Here is a 17,714-nt window from a genome sequence, read left to right on the forward strand (position 1 = left end):
TTACTGAATTCTAAAATACAGAATTTTAAAGATATAAATTTGGTATGAGCCGCATACCCTTTATTTTACTGGAGGAACAGATATTCTGGAAATCTAAGAGGAAAAAGATTTGTTTAAATAGTATTAAATTGTGGCTGCTCTTCTTACACACAGTTTAAGTGTCATTGACTGTTGAAGATACCAAACTTAAAATGTTACCCTTGTTATCTCACTTCCAGTGTTGTGGTGATTATTTTTCTATCATAGTCAGAAGAAAAGTGGAAACAAAAAGTATTTAAAAAATAATATAATACAAAAAAACCCAGAAAAAACCAGCTAAGATACTTACGGATGGCTTGATCTTTTTCTTGCAGAAATCTTTCCAACACAATACGAGCCATCAATGATGGGGCAAAATCCACCTTAGCCCAACAAAAACAAAAACAGAATTTTGGGCGCTAAATGCATTTAGATGTACATTTGTCAGAACTGTGCTGTATTTGTAGATTAAAATTAACAAGCAAAACAAAGGAAAGACGATCTTTTTCCAATTACTGAACTCAACTATTTGCACCAAATGTGTGGTAGTAATCCACAGTACTAGTGGACACCCAAATAAAGTAGACAACATAAAATCCTGGTTATAATGTATGTACATTTTGCATCTGAACCACCCTTTGTAAAAGATGGCCATGAAATCTGAAATCCCTTTTATAAGGTTATCCATCAAGGAAAAGAAGTGGTGATCCTTTTTTATGTATGAATCTTCATTCATGTGGTATCCATCAAGTGATACCATATATCCTTAGTGTCAGTATCTCTAGCAGATGTGTTTGGCTTGGTCAAAATTACTTCAGAGTTTATATTTTGATTTTTAACAAAGCTATTCCTTCATTTCAACTTTTTTATATGTACAAATAATGTACAACCTAGTTGCTCCTAAAATTACAATAGCTTTTTAGATACCATTAAAACACAGCTTTACTGAATCAGAATTTTAATTTTGATCACAAATTGACAAAATGAATTTTTCTTGACGTCTTTTCAAGTTCACTGTTAGTGCAAAAATTTTATCCTGATTTAGTAACTATACAAAAAAGGTAACTCCATTTGTGCATACATATTTTTCCAAATATGTATGTACTTGGATGGCCTTAAATTCCCCAAGTAGAGAGAAATGCTTTCCAAGGAGCTGCTTATTTAGAGTAACCCACATCAGAGCTGACACATGAAAAATGGTGAAATTACTGAAGGTAGTCCAGCCTGAATAAGGACTACCTTATTAGTTCAGGTACTTGCATTGCCCTAATTTTCATATTAATCATGTGTCCATCTTTCTTTGAAATAGGGCCATCATGCTTCATGTCAGAATTTAGCATGTAAGTAAAATTCATAGTGCTTCAAATCTCACTTGAAAATATTTGTATGAAGAGAACAGTGACTAATTTTATTGTTTCTAACAAAAATGTGATTTATTTTAGCCTTTTTGTACTACATATACAATATGAACAGCTGACAATTTCATTTAAAAAAAAGAATTAGAAGTACTTTTATAAACCCTCAAAAAACATCCCCAAAAGATAACAATATGGAGCTTTTCCTATTTAACAGAGCTGCTACATACTGTAATACAGCTATGTTATATATTTCTCATCAATTTTTACAGTTTCCACTGATTAAATATATATTGACTCATAAAGTATTACCATTACATCAATTGTCAGCAGATGCAAGAGTATGTCATTTAAATATTAACTATCACATAAAAATGGCAGCTTGATTGTTTGGAAGCAGTAATCTGGCACTGGTTATTGCCACGTTTCCCTAATGCATTGGGTGGCAGTCACAAAATGCATTGCCTTTCCGATATACCTGCTACTACAAAACCAGAAACAAATAAGTTTTTTATGTATCTCCCCTTTCCCTTAGACTTAATTTTTATTTATTTCTGAACTGCAGATATCTTTGATCTGAATTGCAAAAATGCATTAGTGAAATATAAACAAAGATATGCTCACTGGAGTCAGAAATTATATGCATCATCTCTAAATCAATGCAAAAAATATACAAAGAAGCAGTAACAGATATATTACTCTGTGCTTGAAATATTTTTATGACAGTTCCCATATAATATAGGTGCAATATATCATCCATTGGGATGTTTACCTAAATTCTTAGTAAGATTGTACTTATTTATGTAAAGTACATTCTAGTCTCAGTACTTCAAGATTTGTCTTTTCCAGAGATGGTAAGAAGCTACACATTACCACTAATATGAAATAAATTCTTGATTTTATGCTAACTGTATGATCAGGTTACACAGCCACTTCACAGACCATTAGAACCTTCCAGTAATTGATAGGTAATCACTCATTTGCTGGCTGCAGCAATGTACATGAGAGAAAAAACATTCTTTTTTACTAATGTAACATGTAGAACTTACTGCTATTGCTACACTTAATGTTCACAGTGCCATATCATTTTTAATGCAAACACTCATTTTCTGCTTCCTTCTTACATTTTCTATTAAAAGGCAACACAAAACAGCATATATTTCATTCTATCCCTTTGAGGATTGCATAAGCAGTTCCAGGGAGTATCAGCTATTGTACTGTTACTATTACAGTAAATAAATATTTTAGAGTTTAAAAAACAGGTATTTCATCAATTTATTTTTTTCTAGGAAACTACTTGCCACTTGCTCTAACTTTTAACCTCTTCTTTAATGTAATGCTAAGATAGAAGTTTTTAATACAAATAACACCTTGTATAACAAGGCAAATTCATATTCTAGTTAATAAACAACATCAATAAATTTTTCAAGACTTTAATGGCATTCTTACAGAACTTTCCAAACACTGAGGAATTTATTCTCCTTAAGTGCTTTACCTTAAGCAGTTTTCATTAGCCATTCTCTAATCCGTATGAACAGAAATAAACGGAGCCAGGATAATTATCTGTTTTAAACCTTCCTATTACTAAGAAATAGTAATAACTTAGATGGGTTTTGTTATTAAAGGCAAGGACTCAAACTGATACAACTCCATTTAATCAATGTAAGAATTTTTAGAAAGTTTATGCAATAAAGACCTGCAGTCTGTTGGAAATTTTCAGCAAAATACAAATTCAGGGTATCCTACACATTTGCCTTGAAGTTAAAAGACTAATTACATGAACTGATTTATTAATAAATGTGGCTTTTTGTCTAATTATTTTAAGTACTAACAGACTGGGGAACCATTTTAAATGTCTAATGTGCCTTGAAACCATTTTTTTTAGGTTAATTACATTTCTCACTAAAGTCACTATAGATATGCCCCTTAGGTTTTACACTGGAAGATTAAAAAAAAAAAGAAAGATGATTACCTCATTGGCCAGGTCCAGTAATACTGGGGCAGCTGCATTTTTCATCACCCCATTCAGGTACCTAGACAAGACAAAGCCAGGTAATTTTGCAATGGCAGGAAAAGACCAGTTTATACATGTCAGTATCCCTTGTGAATCTTTTTCATTTGGGGGAAAATACCCCATTACAGAGTATTTAATGGGCAATCTTTTAAGAAGTAAGTATTTTAAGCAACCACTAACTCTCCAGGGTTGTCTCCTATTCTAGTCATCTGCAAAATATATCCATTTCAATGAGGACACTGGTAAAAAATCCAATATATCAAGAAATTAAAAAAAAATGTGGCTTAAGACACACAAATAAATTATATCTGTACTACTTAAAGATCCATCACAGACAAATAAACCTCTATTATTCACAATAAATATTTTTGGTTCCACATGACCTTCAACTATGAAGATGGACTGTGTATTTAAACCAATTCACTGGTACACAAAAAACCATAAATTCTCAAATTTATTCCAGATTTTATCAACTGGGCAGTAATTTAAATACTAAAGGCTTACTTTAGTGAAATCAGTCTAACAATTAATATTCTACAAAGAAAACAAGAAATATTTAGGATTCAATAAATGTTGATAGAAAGCCATTACCCTATCAGTGGCAAAGGCTTAATGTTTCTAGTTGAGGGTATTACAGAATGATGTTTCTGACCATCAATTCGCACAATATTGCTTTGCTCACTTCTGTTACTTTCACTACTTGGTATTTACATTTTGATAGAACTTGAAACCTGTGTTCTGAAGCTGATGGGAAGGAGCTATGATATTGGAAGCCACTTTCTGCTTTGCAGCCATGTGGAAAAGAACAATAGTTACCAACACTTGAACCTGCTCGTTTATCCTATCTGTATTCGCATAGCACATCATTACTGACATCATTAGAAGGCCACAGCCTTTTCAGCTCTATCATTATCTATCCATCAGAAGACACTCTTCTGCTCATTAGTTACAGACATTAAAATTCTTTGTCATTTTACCTTTCTGTGAAATGGGTGGTACACCTTTTATAAAACCCCTTCAAATAAGATTAGATAGAGGGCTTTTTGCTTGCAAGTTATTCTGAAGCTTAATGAATTAAGAAAATGAAAAAAGCTTTTTGCTGTAAACTATTTCAGTTCCACATTAAAAAAAAACACACACACACAAAACGTGTTTAAACATTGTAAATTTATAACAGAAGAAAATGAGATATCATACACAAAATACAAAGCCAGGAAAATGTACTTGAGAATGAAGTTCTCAAACATGCATGTAGATGATCAAACAGCAATAGTGAGAATGAAGTAAATTTCTGTCATATATTTCTAATGCTTCTGGCAACTCCATTATAGACTAACAGGTCTCACATGCTGAAGGCAATAAAGTTCTGAAAACTTGCTGATCCTTCTTGTACTTTGTGCTTGCCTAAGTGTCAGACTAGTAAGTCTCAGCCAAGTAGAAGAAACTACTCTACTCAGCTATTTTACTTGCTCCTAACAGGGACCACTGGAAATGCCTACCTTCAAAACCTGGTAGATTCTGACCTAAGAAAGCAATGACAGCACAATTATCTGCTTGTATGTCGGCAGAAATACTAAGGAGCATAGCATTCAGTCTGGGGTTTACAGTAGTAAAGTGGATGCTACAGAAGAGCAGAGGAGAAGACATGTTTGTCATATTTATGCCTGAAGTGTTTTAAAGTGGCTTCTATCTCAAGTTGTCTGTTTCTGTAGCCTCCTAAACATACTACACAGTAAATCTATTAAAACAGAACTGAAATGAGTTTTTTAGCTATTGACCAGAACAGCTCTGATTTTAAAACATGTGCATTTTACTCAGCCATGTTAATACACTTGCAAAATGACATACTCAGAAATAGCATAAAGAATGATTTTCCCTACCACTACCATACAGCTTCATACATAATGCATTAGTTATGTACTGCTATCATACTTCAGACTACAGAAGAAGACAGGAGACCAAATCCTCCTACCTGATGTGAGACAAACTTAATCATACCTATAACCCTACTGACGCCACTACAACTGCTGCTTTGCATAAAGCGAAATCTTGTCCCATGTGGTAGGTTGAAGTTTCAGGCTGGAACTAGTGATTTACAGATACTCTAAGAAAAGGGTTACTTATGCAGCAGTTACAATTACCACAAACCACTACACTAAAACTGTGCTGGTGAAAAATAATTAAAAGTAGTACTGTATATGCATGTTATTAGCATAACAAGATTTTTAAGCCAATATTCTTCCTAAACAAATATCAACCCTAGGAAAAGTGTGATGTGATCCAGTACAAATTTTACAAAACAATACAACTGCTAAAAACCAAAATCAAACACCCAAACTAGTACACTTTACACTAGATATTCTAAACCAGTGTCTGATATAATCAGGCTGAGGTTAAGTTTTAAACACATGACTTTGGCAGAAGCACATTTAATTGTTTACAAATGAAGGCTCTTTGTTTATTTTCTTGATTCATACAGATTAGTATTAAGCACGAATATCACACATCACAAGTATGAATTCATTTGCCATGCATGCTCTTCAGATATGTCAGTCTACAAAGTAATATTTTAATTGCATATCTTTACCTGTTATCACTATGCCCCAATTATGTCACTGGAATATTTTTAGTAAAGCCTATGGAACTAAGAGAAAAACTACAAGGTGTAGCAAGCACAGTTTATTAGCTCAAGATGCAAACAATTGCAAAATGACATAAAGGTTTTTCATCCTCCCTTAAAAACTATTTCTGACACTTCTGTTGATAAAACAGAAGTGATCTAAAAATTAGTGTTTTAACTGGCAATACATGAATATGTAACTTTTTGTAATGTAACACAAATGTTGTTTTAAACAAGCACTGTAACAGAACAAGCTCTCTTGCTGTAAAGAAGTCATCAAAATCAGTGTTGACACAGAAATCCTAAAAATTACGAACTATAGGCAATACATAATAAACGCGATCACATACACTGGAAAAAATATTTGCTTATCCTGACTTAGAGCCAGGGAAGTAAACTCTTTCTTAATGAGAATGACCAAATAATGAAAAATTTCTTATTTCCAGTGAAAAACATTTTTATGTGAACCATTCTGTATTCCCAAATTCTTAATTTATTGTTATATACAATTAGCTTCATAAGCTAATTTACTCACTTTTTTTTAATTACTGCTGTAAAACCCAGTAGCTATGATAAGAGTCTTAACTGGGGTGGGGAGGTCATACCTTTGGTAGTAAGTTTCGATAGCTTCAGCAGTGTGATGCTTGGCATGTGTTCTTTTGATTTGTTTCTAGAAAAATGAAAAAACCAGGACTTTTAAAAAGGTGTCAGATCAAAACACAGAAATCATGACTACACAAACATGCAATCCTTGGCTACACTTTGATAGATGTGAATCATGCTTTTAGATTCCATACAGAAATGACATTCAATCTACCTATTGAATTGAACGTCTTCAGACTGTACTGCAATGTACCATATGTAAAAGGCAGTAAGGTCACAATAATTGAATCTAAATAAGTTTACTGAAGGCTGCTGAGGGCAAAGAAAAACTTGTTCTCTCTTTCAACCTTTGTATTAATTTTCCCTCAATTCAATTCCATCTAAGTCTGGTACACTCTAGTTTTACAATTCAATTGGCATTTTTAACCAGGAAGAACATTGCTTAAAAACAACTTATTTGAAAAACTACAAAAAGTAATTCCATAGAGACTTGCCACTTGACTGACACCTGTCATCTCATGATAAATGACTCCATTTTCTGCCTCTCTTGCCTTCTGCCACTCCGGCAATGGTCATTTATCATCATCTCTGTCAGCAATGGAAAGCAGCACTGACAGTGCAAGTCAGCAAACATTTAGCACATGGAACCACGCAACACAGGGAAATTATTATTGTCAGAATAATAATGGTTTAGCATAATTTATTACAGGTCCACCAAATAAGCAAAGGCTAGATGTTATTAGACAGATGGATGGGTAGGTTTGGCAGCCATCCACTGAGACTCAGGCGGTGCTTGATGTGGAAAAAGGAACATCCTCCAAACCAATCAGAAAGCTGGCAGTTCAATTACAAAGAAATAAAGGGACATTCATCATTCAATTAGGCACCTGTCAACCCTCACAAAGGAGAAAACTTCTAACCTGGTACTCCTGGGAGAAGATGCTCAGCAGAGTGGACTGCGATTGACTGGAACAAATAAAAGAAGGACAAAGTTAATTACTGGAGTGCACTGCAAAGAAACAAAAGAGAAGGGAGCTTCAAAGGTAGGCCTGCTGCCCTGTAATCTAACAGAACATGAAAACAAGTGTGGAAAAGTTGTTCCAGATGAACACCTCAGACAAAGGCTTCCTGCTGCTAGGTCAAGGAGAGAGCGTATGAGGGAGGGGAGGAAAATATAGCAAGAATTTCAAATCAAACTAGCATATTGTTTGGGTGATTCAACTTCAGAACCCAAAAGTTCTACCAGGAGCAAATAGTGGAGCTAAAAGATAACAGGGAAAAAAGGAAATTAAAAGCAAAATTTCCATTAAAAATTGATGGGGTTAAATTCCATCAGCATTTGGGAACATGCCGCTTGTTCACTGGCAACGTATTGAAATTCATTTTGTTAGCAGCAAGGGAACTTCTTCAGTAGCTGTCTCATATTCAGGTTAAAAACTTCCCCCTCTGTCAGAAGTAGCATATGGGACCAGTGGAACATTCCCACTGAAACTGATGTGCTTTGAAAATGGAAACTTTCACAGCAGGAAGCCAAGATTCCCCGGAGTCGGTCATTTCCAAAAGCTGCCATAAGCTTCATTCATCTAAGGCTCCACTCAATGTCGAACACCTGGCAATGAAGCAACCTGGAAAGCATTCTTCCCAAGTGGGAATTTTTCTCTCTGAATTGTTAACATTTAGAAAAGAGACAAGATTTTTTTTCCTCTGAAAGGCAATCAATACCACACCACTACTGTTTTCAATTGTCCTCTGTGGATATATCTACCTCATCACATCCTGAATACTACTAATTACTCCTGATATATTTTTCTACTACATGCAACTTGAACAAATTATAGTCTCAATAAATCGAGTTTTATGGTACAGCAAAGCATTATGAATAATTAACATTTTTTCCTTCCATGAACTTACCTACTATAGCACAGCATAGGTAGTTCAAAGATTCCGCAATGTCTAAAGTCTCACTCTTCTGTCAGATTTTTTGTATGTGAATTTAACACCGGTATCATATCATAATTACATTAAAAGTATGTATTCTCTCCATGCATAAATGACCCTTCTCCTTCCAACTGTAACACTTCAGAAGCAATAATTTAAAATAAGGAAGTCCTACTCTCACTTTCAAAAGGGAACACTGAGGCACAAAACAACTAAATGGTTGGATCAGAGTTAAACAGACAGTACATATATGCAGCATGGTATAAAGTTACCTCTAAACCAAGCAGCTGAAGAATCAGGAACAAAGTGGCTAGATTAATGCAGTGCTGTATAAAGAACTTACAAATATGCCTTATCCATAGCTGTGCTTCCAGGCTTTTTGCCATAATTATGTATTTTGGGCTTGTCTGCCCAGCACAACATCTGCGTGACAACAGTAAGCTGAGCCTTGATCTTTGGTATTTTACACATGGGACTGTTCACCCTGAGTACTCACTGAGATTGAATGTTAAAACTGTAGAAAAATGATAGCAACAGAAACTGACTAATATAGAGATTTATTAAATTAATGGATTACAGAAAAAATAAGTCAAATAAAGTAAAGAATTTTTATAAAGTTTCTATTAAATTAAACAGTATTTAAATAATATTTATTTAAGTATACATGTGACACAGAGGCCAGGTGTTACATACCACAAAGCCTCTCCAAAAGGTGCACAATCCAATTATGACAACCTGCAACCTGCACATGTTCACTAGAAGGTGAACAAAGGAAAGAAATTAAGATTATATACTTACACAGGCTATATACATACAGAAAGCTAAGGTATCTCAAGTTGATTTAAAAAAAATACAAACTTGCAGGCTATAAATAAGTTGGATACATATGGCTACCTAATGGCTCACCAGATAATTATTATTACCTTGTATAGCTACATGGTCATAATGATAGAACTGAATTTAGAGATGTGGGAAAAAAATCCCAGAACAGATCAGGACAGCATTTGACTAGATCTCTGGTTTGAGTTCTCCTCCACTGACATAGCAGTTTTTGTGGTTTTATGCTATTCCTGGTATGTTAACCGTACTTACACTACCATTATCCTATTATACACTGACACTGACATATCAGAAGAAATTAAGACCATTATCCCTCTCTCCCTTTACACTCCACTTTTAATGGCAGACTTGGAAATGCTAGGTTAATGACCTTGATGACTTTCAAGGTCTTCTCAAAACTAAATGTTTCTCTTATTCTTGTCAATTTTATTTGTCCCTTTGGTGTCCTTGGATTTTGACCTACTTCAATTTATATCAACACTCTTCTGCTATGCTTCCAATTGTTCAGATAATCTAGGACTTAGCATGAATACTGAAAAAATTCATTCCAATAACAGTGAAAATTAGATATATACTGGATTGCAGTACAGAAACTTTATCACTGGGACAAAGAGAATTATTTCAATAACACCATTCAAATAATTACAAGACTTACTATGGATGATCTTTCCCCTTCTCCAGAAGTGGATTTGTATCTTCACATGGCTGCTTCCATGCTTCTCTTGGTTAACATCGTTCCTGTCTTAAACACTAAAACCACTCCTCTGCCACTCAGTGTTTTCTTGCTACAATGTCATTGAGACAACTTCCTGGCAAAATGAAGTAGCTCCTCAAAACACAGATGGAGCATCTTTCACAAGATTCTATTGAGTGAAAACTGATACATCATGGTTTCTGAAAAAGGCACTACTGTATACTTGGAGAGGAAAGAGGAGTCATGAACATGAATTTCAATAGCAAAACAGCATGATCACAACTGCTGATACTGACAGCAAGAATACTATCACAGAAGTTACCATTACTTCTAGAGGAACAGCTAAATTCCCAAGGCTCCATCCATCCTCTGATACTTCTATACAAGATTCCAAAGCAACAAATGAGCAGACAAATGCATTTATCACTGAGCTATCCAGGAAAACAAACATAACACTGAAAGTGTTTTTTTATTCAAAATAACATTTGAGTACTGTATTATTGCCTTTCATGGAATAAACTATATAGTAAGCCTCATGGCTTACTTGAAGACTAGTAATATAGACGCTTGTGACAGCAGACACTTTTGTTGAGAAACTATAGAGCTAAGGTAATAATTAACAATTTTCTGAAACAAACAAACAAAAAACCCAAAAGTCATAATTCTGAGTACTACCTAGTTTAAACATTTAATAATCTAACCTGTTATCCTCTTGTGGAATTAAGTATATTGTCCACAGAAATCAGCAAATTTTCTCTTAAGTTCTGTAGTGACAACTTTCATGGAAACATTTTCTTCTGCAATTCCAGACAGTAATGAATCTAACTCCCAGACCTCTGTCCAAAGCATCCAGCCTCGCTCTTTAGATATCCTCTTTTACTTGTATACTGGCATCCACAGTGATGACAATTTACCTTTTGTTGCCCCATGCTGATGCCAGTGTCATAGTTCCATCTGAACGCTTGATGTATTTCATGCTCTTGTCAATATATAGGGGGATTTGAGCAGAAAACTGAAATCTAAAGTTGGCTAAAAATGCCCATTTTTTAAAGATAAAATTACTTCTATTTTATAAAATGAAGTGCAAGTTCTAGGTTCTTAGTGATACCAAGATATAAAAATTTGCCTGCCATTAAAAAATAGTATTACAGTTATGAAAGTTCGTTCTAATACACAAATCCAACATTTAAGTTGGATGCCCAAGACAGTCCAGAAAAGGGATAAGAGAAATGATCTCTAAGAACTTAGATATCAGTCAATCTAGAAAGAAAACTGCAAGTTTGGTGCTAGGAAAAGAATATGCCCTTTGGTCAATTAGTACATAAGAATAAAATTTAGACCATTCTCTTCTAATCAATCTCAGAATTTGTAGACAAAAAATGCCATAATCCCTAGAAAGTGCTTCGAAAATGTTCTGGTTTGCAATGAGTACTCATATATAAAATAGTAACAGATAAGTTACTACTTCATATAAGCAGTTTACTGCTTTATAGCTAGAGTACATACAAAACTTTGAAAGCAATTTAATTGTACCAGATCATCACCTCAATAAAACAGAATTGCAGATGCAACCAAGATTTGGAGAGCTGTCCAAGTTAATATTCGCTACTTACTTCAGCCTCACCAGGAGAAAATCCAAGCATAGCAAATGTTTTGCAAATATTATATTATCAGCCCTTGCAAATAATCAATTCTTTACAGTTAAGATGAAACTTACAGTTTTTACTTTATTTTCTGAGATTCAAAACATGCAGTTGTAGGTGCAAACCAAGATTCCACTTGTTTCTTGTTTCATGTTTTAGAATGAGTTTCCCTCACTTTTAAGTCTATAGTTGCTGCCTAAAGTAGAAAGAGTAAAAAATCAGTTTTACATTTAATTTATTTTAACATGGAACAAAGGTAGAGTATCTAAAGAGATTTCACACAATTGGAAACAAGGAGGAAAGCATCGTCCATAAGACAAATTTGTTATAGATAAACAGAATAGCTTCATTGCTTCCTTTTCATAAAATGGAATATTCCACCTAATTAAAAAGATATTGGTTAAGAAACAGAGTGTAGGGGCAGGAGCTGTGTTTCCAAAATTCAAAAGCTATTACCTGAGAAATCCCAAAGCTGCAGTGTCAAACCTTCTCTCTGAAGAACATAACACTGCCACTCAAATATAGCAACAATTCAATAAAGGGGGAAAAGAGTTTCTTCCACAGTCTCTAGTGAGTATGCAGTGCTACCCATATCTTTCATGATATGAAAGTTCTAAAGTTCTAGAGTAGATAGCAAGAGTTTCTCATTTTTTTTTTAACTGGAAAAGAACTTTCCCTTTCCATGTATTATAAGTTTAAAAATACTTTTACTGGTACAATATTGAGCATTAAAATAAAAGTAATAGGGCTAGACTGTGTGGTGCTGCCATGCCAGATTTAAAATCTAAGTGAGGAAAGAAAGAAAGATATAAATCCAAAAAAATTAAAAGACTAGTAGTGAAAGGGGAATTTTTCTCACATCTATCCTGAAGTTTCAGAGCACGTGTCTAAAACATATTTTTCCTGTTACCTTATTAAAGACATGAAAGAAATTCAAGCAGCCAAATTCTCATCTTCTACACTGCAAATTATCTGGAACAGGGACTCCTAAAGGAAGCAATATCACACCCTAATTTGTAAAAACTCTGGCAGTAATGGAATTCAAATAGATCTAGCAGCATTGTTTCAAATGTATAACATGCACAGAGGCATACAGCCTCAGTGGCCTCCCAGAACTGCAGGACATGGGCAGCAAGCACCACAGTTACACCTGTAAATGACCCAATGCCCCTCTGATGGCCAAATTCCCACCTGAGAAGAGGTGACAACTAGTGGGTTCTCTGAATTTCTTCCATGTGTCAGGATTGTCCAGACAACAAAAAGGCTTCTTAGCAATCCGAATGATTCCACAAGAGAATCCAGGAAGGCCTACCCAGAGCTTGTTAGGCTTATATGCCTGAAGAACATGGAACAAAGGAGGCACGTGGAACAAAGGACCTCTACAATAGTTACAGCTTTAATCTTTCTTCACTGTAGCCTCTAGTACAACAATCTTTCTTATAGTTTAGTATGATTATGGTCATTTTCTGAAGAAAATTCTCAAAAAGCAGAGTATTGTCTCTGAATGCATTTGTACTTTCATCACTCACAAATCTACCAATTATTTATCAGAAGTCAGTGAATTACCAATTTAAGTTAAATAAATATACTTGTCTATACACATGTGTGAGAATATATATTTTTAAATCAATAGGTGAGTTTGAATTGGAGCTACTAAGTAACACAGAAGTATCTAAGTCTTTAGTTACAACATGCTAACTTCTATAAAGTGGCCATCTTCCAATTTTCCAGATTTCCAACTACACCAGTTCAAATCTAGAATACAAAACCAGTTTTATTATTTCTGCACAAGAAGCCTTCCATACAATGACGTATTACTGGTAGCTACTCATTTGGAAACTATCAATTCAATACAGTTTTGTAGAGGAAATTCTCCCATTACAAACATATTGTTATTGTTATTATTATTATTATTATTATTATTATTATTATTATTATTATTATTATTATTGTGTTGTTGTTACTGTTATTGTTATGCAGTGTGCATGTAGATATACACATATATATGACAAGTACATGATGATATCATCATTTCAGACTTCGTATGATTACATTTAAAATCAAGACTAAATCCAAGCTCATCTGATGAACAATATCATTAAACAATTTTAAAATTCACTGATATCCAGTTCAGTAAGCTGTACAACAGCTCAACTCAAAAGACTTAAAGAGATCCCTAAAAATTGCCTTTGCCTCAAAGTCAATTTCATACCTTTGGCAGGATCAAAAATAAAATACAAAGTAAAGATTCTGAGGAGAAAGATATCCTGCATTGCAGGATGCAGGATTCACTATTCAATTATAATAAAAAGATTAAATTCAGGTATGTGCATTCAACTTTGCTGCCTATAACCAGGGTTATAACTGTATGACAATGCTCAGCAAAGGCTACTTGAGAAGAGTCATCACTTCTATGACCTTGACACTGGTTGGTCCCACAACTTCTATACAATTTAGTGATGTGTGAGAACAGATGATGGTGCAATACATAGAAATGGCAGCATTTAAAATTCATAGTAGCGTAAGGCTATTACTTTTCCCACTGGACCACTTGAACTTTAATAATGTCTGACCTAGTTGGCCAATAAGTTCTAGCAGCAGACAGAGGAAAATTGCCAGTATTAGATACTGTTTGATTTTTCATTTAGGAAGACTTAGAAGTTCCTTTAAGAATAGAGCACCAATTCTTCCTGTAGACACCTAATTTTTTGGTGTCTCTTGTAACAACCAATGTATTTTAAAACAACTGCAGACTATGAACGATCTGTATCAGATGTGAAAAAAATAAATTGCAGACATAAGTACAAATAACCAGTACAGGCAATGATCCCAAAATAATGCTAGCTCTTTACAGAGATAAATTGCACCTTCTTTCACCCACACCACAAAAGTCTGATTTCCAACAGCAATAATGTAAGTGTAACTAAAAATACTCCATATTCAAATGATTGCAAAGTATTTATGACCAATTGCCTAACCTGAAAAGAGATGAACAAAAACGCTGGTTTTCCATTCACATATACATTGTTATGAAGAACAGCATCATGCTTTAACAGTGGGTAAATAAGTAACATGTTAAAAAAAACAGTAATCACAGCAACGGAAGAGTAGCAGGTCTAATGAAAAGAAACTACTTTTTCAGTTTTATAATATTTGCAAGCAAGTAGTGAAAATGGACAGTAATTTGCCTAAGATATTGTTCTGATATAATTTCTTTCTGGAATTAAACAATGCTTGTTGCATGAATGTTTAGATTCTATTCCAATGCCAAACCCACAGAGAGACCTCTATAATTAAATAGTGTTTCACTAATATTTCAAGTCTCTTCCATTAAAGTATAAAACTATTTTGTAAGGTCACATTTCAAATAATATTTTCAGATGTAATACAGAACAATATATATTCACAATAGGGCTTAAGAAATACATTGTCAGTGCTAAAATGTGAAATTAAAACTCCCAAATATTCTGACATCAGGCTTCAATGACTGTTGGAACATCCTCACCTTACAGAGAGCAGAACTCATTTTCAAGTATCTAAATCAGGGAAACCACTGACAAAAGAAACTGATAGGAGTCAAACAGGGTTTGTCTCCACATACACCTTGATAATCTCAGTACTTGTACACCACATCTCCATTTCCTGGTATTCTCAAGAATTCTGATTTTAACTCTACCATTAATTTTTTTGAGAAAATTTAAAAAACCCAAAACCAAAACAAAATAAAAAAAAACACAAAAAAACCCCAATACTTGAGAATAGGAAAAGTACATGATTTGCTATGTCCTTCATTTCAATTACTTAGTTAAAGCTTAGCAAGTTATTTAGCAAGAAGAAAAGTTTCTTCATATCCTGGAAAGAATCAGTGAACATCCCAAAGCAGAGGCATACAGCAGCATACCAGAGATTGAGGAAAAAGGCAAAACATATGTGAACATTTGCACTCAAGTGTACATCATCCACACTTCAATTTACTTCAGTTAAGACTGTACCAAAAATATGTTTGCAAGTCTGACATCTTTATCTTATAGCACAATCTAAATATTGAACCATTATACAAAAACAGACTAAAGTAGTTCCTTATCTGATGTTGGTTGTGAAAAGACAGATGTTCCTAGGGCCTAGGGTGCAACAGCAATGGACCCCAACAAGCAGTTAAGGTGAAGAAGATACAATTTAAACCAGGGGTTTATCCTTCTCCTTTCTTATCTGCCCTACTGATAGGGCCAAGGTTGACACATTAAAAATATACTCAGTAGGCCACTACTGGAAAGCAATTTTTGAAATATTTCTTTTGTGTTCACCCCCTCATTTTGTTTGGATTAGCCTATCATGCTACTTCCTCTCATGCCCAGGAAAAGAAATGGATCAGAAGTTAAGTTTTTCAGACTTCAATCTCAAATTTACTTACTGTGGACAAAGGGGAAAATAATTCTACTTTACAGATTTTTTTTTTTCTCCAACAAAACTACATAACTACATTGTCCTGTACAAGTTAGGTGTTTAAGCTTAGAAAACTATTTTTATGAATGAGTGGTAATTCAGAGCTAATTAGATTGTTCATTTTGTATTAAAGAATTAACCTGCATGTAAAAAGCATATATGTGTTGAACTAAATAAACCCCTAGACACCCGTAAACAATTTGCTCCTAAAAATATAAAATCAGATTTAGAAAACTATAAGCTACATTTAAAATTTACTATTTAGAAGCAATTAATTACAAAGACAGCCAGGTGGCTTTCATTACATAAATTACTGTTAATGACACTTGCCTCATGCTGCTACTGTATTTAGCATTTGCATGCATCACATGTCAAGCACACACACTGTTGCATAGGTTTCTCCAGGATAAAGAGTGAACATCTTAAGTCAAAAAAGCTTCCAGTTATCCAATCAAAACTGTTAATTCCTTAAACAAGCTAGTATCTTATTGATGTTTCCCATTCAGGATATAATCTAAAATATATTCAGGATAAAATTAAGAATCAAACACAGATGACACAGAAGTGATAGTTTTTAGTAAATTCCCATTTTGGTTATGATGCAGACTCAAGGAAAGAGATGAATCAATTTATAGCTAGCTCCCTTGAGATTTTAGAGCCCTAGACAGTGTTTATAATAATAATAATAATAAAAGCTATTTGTAATTATTGAATTTAAAAAAAGGGAAAAAATAGAATAATTCTTGTTATTTCCTGAACCAGTTGGGGGACAAGCCACTTGAATCTGCTTACTAGAAGGTCCTCTTTGAAAGTTTCCTGCCAAAGTTGCCCTAAACCAGAACATCTATCTACCCAACAGTGCAGTATTTTGTTTTGTATATCTAAGTTGTTGTACCATGTGTGCAGATATTTACAAAGCCTACTTTCAGCCCCAGGGATAAATCTTATTATGCCATAGAGGGAATAATGTCATTTAATGCCACCACTTCCCCTTGGAAAGACTGCAGAAATGCACAAGAAAGAAATCCAGCTATCTCTTTTTACTAATGTTCTTCCAGCATTCTCTTTTTAAAAAAGCTGTCTACCTAAAATATGAAGGGAACATCATAAGAGCTGATCACAACATTACATTAATGTATCCTAAAACTTCTCTAGCCCTTTCCACTCCTATCAACAGGCTTTTCCTTTTCCTTTCTCTTCCTCCCCTCTCTAGAGGAGTTATCTGATGTTCCCTATATTGCCCTGAAAATACATACAATGACTATAAGTTTTGTTTCCCACAGTGCCACTGCAGGAAATGTTGGCTTTCCAGAACAGAATGTAATGGAACATTAATAGAACAAAGTCATATCTAGTAAAAATAGTCAATAAGATTGACTATACAGCATCACCTTCACTAAGTACCAAAATTTCACTGATTTTGGCAGAATGAACCTCAGAGGCTTTGATAAATAAATGTGGAAGCCAAGGAAGAACAAACATTAGCTCTCTGTTAAAAGATGTTGAAGACATCAAGTCGATCAAGTGGATCAAGTAGTATGGCATA

General features: G+C 34.1%; 1 protein-coding gene across 10 annotated transcripts in view; it reads right to left on the reverse strand.

Moving 5' to 3' along the window:
• The window catches only part of CDIN1 (CDAN1 interacting nuclease 1), a 121,328-nt gene that overhangs the window by 87,478 nt on the left and 16,136 nt on the right, over positions 1-17,714 (reverse strand). For all 10 annotated transcript variants that reach the window (XR_014955599.1, XR_014955600.1, XR_014955598.1 and 7 more), the window contains exons 2-5: positions 7,531-7,576; positions 6,613-6,677; positions 3,346-3,406; positions 329-401 (exon numbers count right to left, since the gene is read on the reverse strand). Coding sequence is in view for 7 of the 10 variants with exons in the window: in XM_085580406.1 (XP_085436532.1) it covers positions 329-401; positions 3,346-3,406; positions 6,613-6,677; positions 7,531-7,576 (245 nt within the window). In the remaining 3 variants the exon portion in view is untranslated. The remainder of the gene's footprint in view (positions 1-328; positions 402-3,345; positions 3,407-6,612; positions 6,678-7,530; positions 7,577-17,714) is intronic.

The sequence above is a fragment of the Lonchura striata genome, chromosome 5, assembly GCF_050655825.1.
Source record: "Lonchura striata isolate lonStrDom1 chromosome 5, ASM5065582v1, whole genome shotgun sequence".
NCBI classification, from domain to species: domain Eukaryota; kingdom Metazoa; phylum Chordata; class Aves; order Passeriformes; family Estrildidae; genus Lonchura; species Lonchura striata.